General features: G+C 30.0%; 1 protein-coding gene across 1 annotated transcript; it reads left to right on the top strand.

Annotated features, from left to right (window-relative positions):
* The first annotated feature begins 641 nt into the window (after positions 1-641).
* LOC113401118 (mitogen-activated protein kinase kinase kinase 12-like) lies at positions 642-5,027 on the top strand. Its single transcript, XM_026640855.2, has 7 exons — positions 642-1,023; positions 3,139-3,315; positions 3,407-3,608; positions 3,693-4,031; positions 4,112-4,249; positions 4,324-4,491; positions 4,568-5,027. Exons 1-7 carry the CDS (start codon positions 843-845, stop codon positions 4,980-4,982), a joined length of 1,620 nt encoding a protein of 539 aa, XP_026496640.1. The 5' UTR covers positions 642-842; the 3' UTR covers positions 4,983-5,027.
* The last annotated feature ends 3,582 nt before the right edge of the window (positions 5,028-8,609 follow it).

Genomic DNA, 8,609 nt, shown 5'->3' with positions numbered 1-8,609 from the left:
CCTTGTTTCTTTCGGCGTTTTATGACATATTTTATAAAAATATTATTATTGAATAAAGCCAATTATATTTTATTAAATTGCCGAATCGATGCACTATAAGTCAGCTGTCAAACTTTGATGTAAAATACGCATGAATTCTCTTTGGATGTCTATGCAATTTATTCATAATTTTTGTGGCGTGCATCTTTTTTAAACAAACAGTAGTAATAAATTACAATATATTTGTTAATTTGAATATAATGTAGAGAACATTATTTTATATTAATTTCTAGTCCTTATTTCCTTTTCTAAAAAAAATATTTCAGTATATTCTCGCCTTAAAGAATAACATAGTGACTTTGAAAGCTCCAATTGAACAGAGAATTAATACAAAATTCGGTATTCGAAGAGGCTAAGCTCGAAAAGGGAAACATTTGAAATTTTAATATCATTAATTTTGAAAACAGTTTTTCAATCAAATTTAATGTTTACCCGTGTTTCTATAATAACGGACGCAAATACCCTTATTCTAATATAAAAAAACTTTTGAGTTATTAAAAATAAAAAAAGAAGTATGTCTATTCAACTCAATTTCATATTGATGAAATAATAAATTTTGCTGAATAGCTTACTACCTTCGACTCATTTTGTCATAAAAAATATTGACAGCGTCCTCTTTCGTCCCTGTCCCTTGTCCCTGTTCCCTGTAAATTTCATGTACCTTGTTCATTAGTGTCCGGGTTTTCAAGGAGAAATGTTGTGCGGGAAGTAGTAAATTTAAAGTGATATTTTATCTTATCCATAATTGGGTGAAAATTAATAATTCGTGTATATTTGTGCATTGACTTAACACAAGTGTTACAATGGATCCATTAGCTCATCTTGAATTCCATGCTAGCTACACTATGAAAGAAGATTGTCCTGAAGATGATTCTTCAGCTCTAGAACGCGATAAAAAGACTTTGCATTGGATGAGTGGCGTTAAGGATTGTTTTTCTACATTTTTATCTCTATTCCGAAAACCTGGAGTCAAGGAACCGCAAGGTACGGTATATTGCTTACTAAGCCATATTATATAAAATTCCCAGGGTACATTTGATGCAACTACACAGGCGCATTCAAGGTCGATGCGCCACGCAGGTTTATCGGGCACATACAATAATCATTGATTTTATGCACGTACACCTACACATATCTGTCAACAAAGGCTTGTGTTATTGATTTTTCTCTTGACATTCCCTCCGGCGCAATTAGTTATAATAACATGTAATTGAATGCTACTTACACATAAGGCTTTAAATATACATATTATGATACAAATTAACAATGTTAGTTATTAATTCTGCTTTGCATTCCTCTAGATGTGTTATTATAAGTTAAGGCTGTTACAGGATTTCAGGTGCAGAATATAAAAAAAAAATTAATCGTTATGCTGTCTGTAAAGAGAGTTAATAATCAAAGTTACCTATTTTTATTTTTTATGTTTTAATAAATTTATTATCTATTTTTTTTAAATGCTCTGCAAATTTTGCGATTTTTATATTGTAATTTATAAATGTTTTTTAAATATTATCTTTGCTATTTAAATTATAATAATAAAATTTCTTTTTTCTGTATTATAAGCCACAGATAATAATAACAGCTAGCTAGCAGAATAATAGCTGTTTCATCAAAATATAAGCATTGGCCAAATGGTTTATATACATTGACATTGAAATATATTTTTCTAATTACTGATATACTGTAATTAATAAAATAAAATATTACTTTTTTTCTAGTTTTTACCTGGGTACAAAGAGTATATGATTTCAGCAGGCTATGTATGTTGTTTGCTTACCTGTTAATAGATATCATACAAACTATCTATCTTAATCTTACCAATGAATTATTGCTAGTAGTAGTTGGTCATTTGCTGGTAAAAGGCTGTCTACTAAACACACTAAATTTAGTATAGTGGCCATAAGGTTCTATATTTATATATAAAATAAAATAAATTAAAATAATATTAAAATATAAAAATAAATGAAATGTGCATATTTTACACAAAAACATTGCTAGCTCTTGCTCACTGCTCTGCTTGCTTGACAATTGCATAAAATTTATAAAATCATGTTACAGATGTTTGATTTGGCTAAAAATGCGATTGATATGGAGACTGTTTCTTTATATATGTTATACTTATGTATCAGGCTATATTATACATACCAAGGTATCAAAATGAATAGGTTTATAAGATGATCACAAAACAAATAAAATTATTAAATTATAAAATATAAAATTGTAATAAAAGTAAATCACAGGGATAACTTAACCATTTATAAACAAAGCCATTCATCAGTTTATAAAAACAGTATCATATTTGTAACTATTAATTTTTCATAATTAACAAACACAATCCTATATATACTAGAGATGAAACGGTTAGTTGTTTCCCTGTATAACCGGATATCTGTAATCTTCCAGAATAAATTTGGCTATTTATCATGATGCATGATAGTGCTTTTTATTGGCAAATGCCAAAAACGTATTCTATATTTACCAAAATTATCACAAATTATTAAGTAATTTCTTTTGTAAAGTACTGATCCTATAATTACAAAAAAAAAAAGATTAATTTTATTCGTTCTTGTCCTTCTGAGATTGATTTAATTGATTTTCATACTTCAATAAAATTTGTTATTTTACAATTAATTTTGTATTATTTGCCTCACAAAGAGCATATGTATCTGATATCTGTTTTATCTATAATATGCGCATAAATTAGACTTAGACTTAGTTATGGCGAACACCAATTTTTTTATGTATGATATCCAGCAACTTAATTTTTTACATCAATGTTAGAGAATAAACACAAGAAATAAAATAATATGGTATATAGATAGTAACTATAGTTTTTATAAGTTATAGTGATATATTTACCATATGATTCAATAATATTTTACCTGATTGCTGCTCAATCCTTTTTATGATGTGACTTTTCAAACTCACATCATAAAAAGGATTGACAACATAATATATAATATATATATATATATATATAATAATGTCATCATAGAAAAAAAAGTATAGTGAATACATTTATTATTTTATGTATTCACTTAATATAATAATTATAGTCTGTTTATATAAGTCATATAAAATTGTTTTTGTTTTTCTCAGAGGAAGATTGGGAAGTTCCCTTCGATTCTCTCTCAGACCTGGTGTATCTTGGATCTGGGGCACAAGGAGTTGTATTTGGTGGAACCCTTAAAGGAGAAATGGTTGCCGTAAAAAAGTTACGGGATAAAAGTGAAGCTAATATCAAACACTTGAGAAAACTCAACCATGATAATATAGGTAAAATTTGAAATTTATAAGAATCTGTAAAATATTTATAGTATTAATTCTATAAATTAATATATTACAATAAAATATTTCCTATTTCTAGTGAGATTCCGAGGAGTATGTACAGTGTCTCCATTTTACTGCATCATTATGGAGTACTGCCAATATGGACCCCTCTTTGATTTTCTTCACAGCGGCGCTACTTTCACACCTAAACAAATCATACGCTGGGCAAGAGATATTGCACTGGGCATGAGCTATCTCCATGCACATAAAATAATACATAGAGATCTCAAGAGTCCTAAGTAAGTAGATTTTATCTGATATGAGGAATAATATTTATAAATTTAATAATGAAATTGATTACTAATTAACATTTCTCTTTTTAGTATTTTGATTGCTGATAACCTTGTAGTGAAAGTAAGTGACTTCGGTACTAGTCGCGAATGGAATGATGTTAGTGCGATCATGAGTTTTACCGGTACGGTGGCGTGGATGGCTCCAGAAGTGATACGGCATGAGCCATGCTCTGAAAGAGTAGATATATGGTCCTATGGTGTGGTTCTTTGGGAACTCCTAACTCAGGAGGTCCCTTACAAAACACTTGAGACACATGCGATTATGTGGGGAGTGGGCACGGATACGATTGCTCTCCCCATACCAACAACTTGTCCTAGTAGCTTACAGCTGTTACTAAACCAGTGCTGGAATCGGACGCCTCGTAACAGGTACAATGTTTTACTTTTATGGAAAGGCCTATAGATAAGTGCATATCTGTGCAGATTAATATTTTTTTCTTTTTATTCAGACCTCCGTTCAAGATTATAGCAGCCCATTTGGATATGGCAGGGGAAGAACTTTGCTCCATGGATATAGAGACATTTAATAGAACTCAAGCTATTTGGCGTCAACAAGTATATAGCAGCATGGAAAGGCTGTATGCAAAGTATGTTATAGAAAAAATATTATTATCAGTGCTGTTTTATTCGTAATTTAATTGTAAATTGTTTTTTTGCGAAGGAACGAGATGACGGCTCCAGACGTGATCGCAGAGCGCCGTGAACATTTGAGGCATGCCCGTGATGCTCGTTACGTATACGAGCAACAGCTCTCCCGCGCCAACGAGCTTTACATGGAAGTCTGCGCTGTCCGCCTGCAATTGGAACAACGCGAAAGAGTGATCGCCGAGTATGTTGCACTACCCACATTTCTTTAAAATATAATTCTGCAAACGTTTTATTTATTATATTTCTTTTTTAAATAGACGCGAGAATGCCTTGAGTGGATGCCGCTGCGGAGTGCGCAAGACCTTCAGATATTTCACCCGCCAAACTTCTACATCTTCGGACGGCCTGAAGACTCTGCAGGCTCTGACCGAGAGCCGTTTCCGTAAAAAGAACCCTATAAATTACACTAACAATGCGGCCCAAATCCTTGTCAACTTAATTGAGAACAAGTGCATTGATACTACGACACTCCAACTCAAAATTCCCGTAGTCGAGCAAGAACAGCGCGCGTCCAACGATGAGAGCGTGCAGAACAACAATGTGACCGATGACAATACCTTGAAAGAGATCGTTGTCGAGGATAATGGCAACATCTTAGTAAAGAACTTGGAGCAGGACTCCAATGACATTCCCAAGAATGATAACTATGTTGCTGATCTCGCTAATGTTTAAATGTAATCTATGGAAACCGAATCTATGATTATTCATATAATCTCATTTACATTTTTACTATTCCTTTTTTATATTATTTAATTACTTTTACTTAAATTTGAAACGGCAAGGGAAGGATCGCATTTACTTATTATATTTCAGGAATTAGTCTATTTTTAAGTTATATGGTAGATTCGTATCACCGGGCTAAACGAAATAAAATCAATTATTATAAGTACATATATTTTTAAACAATATTATATTTTGTTACAGCTTTTAACTTTTTTACAAAAAATCTTATTATTTTATTTTCAAATGTAAATTTGTATAATATAATAATTGTATAAATAAGAACAAAATATTAATTGCTAATCTTAAATAAAAATTCAGTATTAAAAAAAACCAAAAAAAAAAACAAAAAAAAAATAAACAAAAAAAGCAACAAAAAAAAATCAATTAGTCAGTATTATTCCTTGTGTGGTTCAATTTATGATTGCAGAAATAGTTTCAGGAACATTCCGTTGAAGGGAGAGGAGCGGTAGTGTGTGATTGAGTCTTTTGATGATCCTTTCCTTAGTTGTAATCATATATCGCTTATGTAAATCGTAAGAGTCTTTATAAGATTTATTAACTTATACAAAGTTATAAATTAAAGATGTCAACTCAAAAAAACAAAAGACATAGAATAAGTTTATCACTACGACTTATAAAAAGTTTATATTGTATTTCTCATAGTTAATATATTTATATTTGTATCTTATATACTGCTTTCGGTATGTTTGAGTCGCAGGTAAGTTTATAAATAAGCTTTGTATGAACGACGGATAGCCCACATGCGTGATTGGTAACTTCAAAGACTTATTATTGATTAGAATTAATTATTGTGGGTTGCTATCGATTTTTTCATGCACCACAGGGTAAGTTTGACAAGGCTTAAGGTTTCGATACATTTTTTTTTGTTAATGTGAAATCATTTTTGCTCGTTTGCCTGTATGTTTTTATATTACACGCATGCAAAATGACCTAAACATTTTAGCGTGTAAGTAATTTTATTTTATTGTTTTAGCAGGCCTAAAACTTAGGTGATATTTTTTATAATTTCATGATTTATAGTATTATTGACCTTTTGTTCCTTAATGCTTTAATACTAAAAATAATAACCAAAAAAGTAAAGTTCTAATTTTTTAAATATTATATCACACTTTGCTTGAAATTTTAGAAGTAGTCTACGTTAAATATTTTTGTAAATACAAAGTTTATTTACAAAAATATTTAACGATGCTCATATTTTATGATGCTTATATAGGTATTTAATGTAACGTAAATATTTTTATAAGATATTTGCTGCATGAATATAATTATAGTCGTGAACATATTCCAGTTTAGTTCGTTCAATTGTACGGACTAGAATGGTATGTTGTGATGAGACGGAGGAAATAGATGGTGATTATATCTGCGATATAGGTGTTTATGGGAAAAATTATATTCTTATGGCTTTGGAAATTATACTGTAGGCTGTACATAATATAGTAATATACGCGATACGGACAAGAGCATTGTGTTTCGGTAAACTTTTTTTTTATTGACGTTCGATATGGACATCGAAATTAAATTATGATATTCAGTGGTTAGAGAGGCAATGCTATGGGTTACTAATGAAAATGTTGTAAATATAAGAAGATACTTGTCCGTATTCGCCTTATTATTTTCGATTTATCGCGATCGAATATTATAGATTCGAACTTTTTTATAAAAATTTGAAGTGAGTAGATCCGATCTACTTAAGAATTCGATCGCGTTTAACATGCATGCTTGTTCTAGAGTAGTTATGAGTTTGTGTCTCCGCTTACTGGTAGTAATACTGGTACTGACTGGAGTAGCGTCGTGTTCACCCTAGTTCCGAATCCTTCTCCTTAGAGAAGAGTAGGCTTTTGTCCAGGAGTAGAACTTTAACAGTGTGCATTTTATATATTTTCATTTCCTTAATTTTTTTATATAAAAAATATAAAAATATAAAAAAAGGCTATGATTTAATTATACTTTTTAAAAAAATCTATTTAGGGGCTCTAATTTGGCTTTAATGTATTTGGAAATACATAATGACATTGTCTTAAGAAAAAAAAAAATCCAGATTTGTCTTTGTTAACATTTTTATATTCTATGGAATATAATTTTTCTATATTATATTTTTATTTAATAGCGCCAAATTAGTTTTCAGGTGTAAATTAAAAAAAAAATACTTATACAAATTAAATTAATAAGAATTTAATAAAAAGGGGGTAGGGGGAGCAAATGTAACATTATCTCATTATTATTTAATATTTTTGTTTAAAAAACCAAGTTAATAAAAATCTCGTCAGGTGAACCTGCGAAAGTAAAAAATAATATTTTAAAATGCGATTCATGCGTTGGTCCTTGGTTGTCGGTTGACCGTCAATGAAGATGTTTAAACTGAACCGTACTAAAGCAAGAGCATTTACGAAGTTCGCCCTTAAAAATATTTTTCTCTACTTCCGCAGCATATTCTTATATTATATTATACTTAAATAAAATGAGGAACTGATCGTACCCGAATTGAGAATATTTTTTTTAATAATAAGTGGGTTTATGCTTAAGACTTAAGAGACTATTTCCTTTTCATGTAATCTCATTTTTACTTTTTAAAAAGAGTTGCAAAGGGTGCTCGGTTACAATACGGTGTATAAAAAAAAATCTAATGGCTCGTATTATTTGGCTGTCTATAGCCATTGAAGAATATTTTTTATTATATTTTAGATATAAAAAAAAATAAGAATACAATTAAATTCATTAAAAGCAAACCGAACACGATCGAGCACCATTGTCGAATCATCGATTATTCAATAACAAGTTATAAACTTAAAAAGGTTGAAAGATATCGTAACTTGACAGTCGGCGAGTAATAAAATTAAATAACAATAATTTGCGAGATACGCAAAAATCTAGAATGCTAATTAATTTTAATGCTCGTATCTCAGTTGCAATGATGTTTTGTAGACACGTGTTTGAGTGTATATTATGATAACACTACCGGTTACCATCATGGATCGAATCGAATATAGGATATCTTCACGGTATGGGATACTACGAAGTAATACCATAATTCTTGACGCTATATTTTACAATTCTATGTGTTTATACTCATCTGATTGTATGTAGAGTTAAATATATAGACTGCACGTAATTTAGACTTTTTGATGTAACTTTACTCTATTTCTATTAATATTCCGCTCTTAGATGAAATTTCGACCAGTAAATTTTCTTATAATATCATATATGTATTTATTAAATGTCTATTTAATATCAGAGTGAGGTTACATATAATGCCTTAAATATATGCAGGAATAAAATCTGGTAATATTACAAAATTTGTGATTAAAATATATAAAAAAAGTTCGTTGTTTTACGAACAAAATAGATAAAAATACACGATATCCATGGAAACTGACATCGGATCTGGGATATCCAAATATATCTAATGTTGAGTGTCAGCTGGTTTCGTACTTATAGATGTGAATTGTAACAACACAATTTGGCAATCTTTCCCAGACGTATACAAGCGAACAATCGATCTTTAAAATGTACTTAACGATTACAACTACCACATTAAATATAACCTCACGTCGATAT

Source organism: Vanessa tameamea, chromosome Z (assembly GCF_037043105.1).
Source record: "Vanessa tameamea isolate UH-Manoa-2023 chromosome Z, ilVanTame1 primary haplotype, whole genome shotgun sequence".
In the NCBI taxonomy this organism is placed as follows: domain Eukaryota; kingdom Metazoa; phylum Arthropoda; class Insecta; order Lepidoptera; family Nymphalidae; genus Vanessa; species Vanessa tameamea.
This window is presented reverse-complemented; position numbering and strand designations above follow the sequence as displayed.

Bases quoted from the DNA above. Each gene is read 5' to 3' on its own strand.
- LOC113401118 (XM_026640855.2), top strand. From the start codon at position 843: ATGGATCCATTAGCTCATCTTGAATTCCATGCTAGCTACACTATGAAA. The intron at 1,024-3,138 runs GTACGGTATATT...TGTTTTTCTCAG, and splicing joins TGGAGTCAAGGAACCGCAAG to AGGAAGATTGGGAAGTTCCC. The intron at 3,609-3,692 runs GTAAGTAGATTT...TTCTCTTTTTAG, and splicing joins AGAGATCTCAAGAGTCCTAA to TATTTTGATTGCTGATAACC.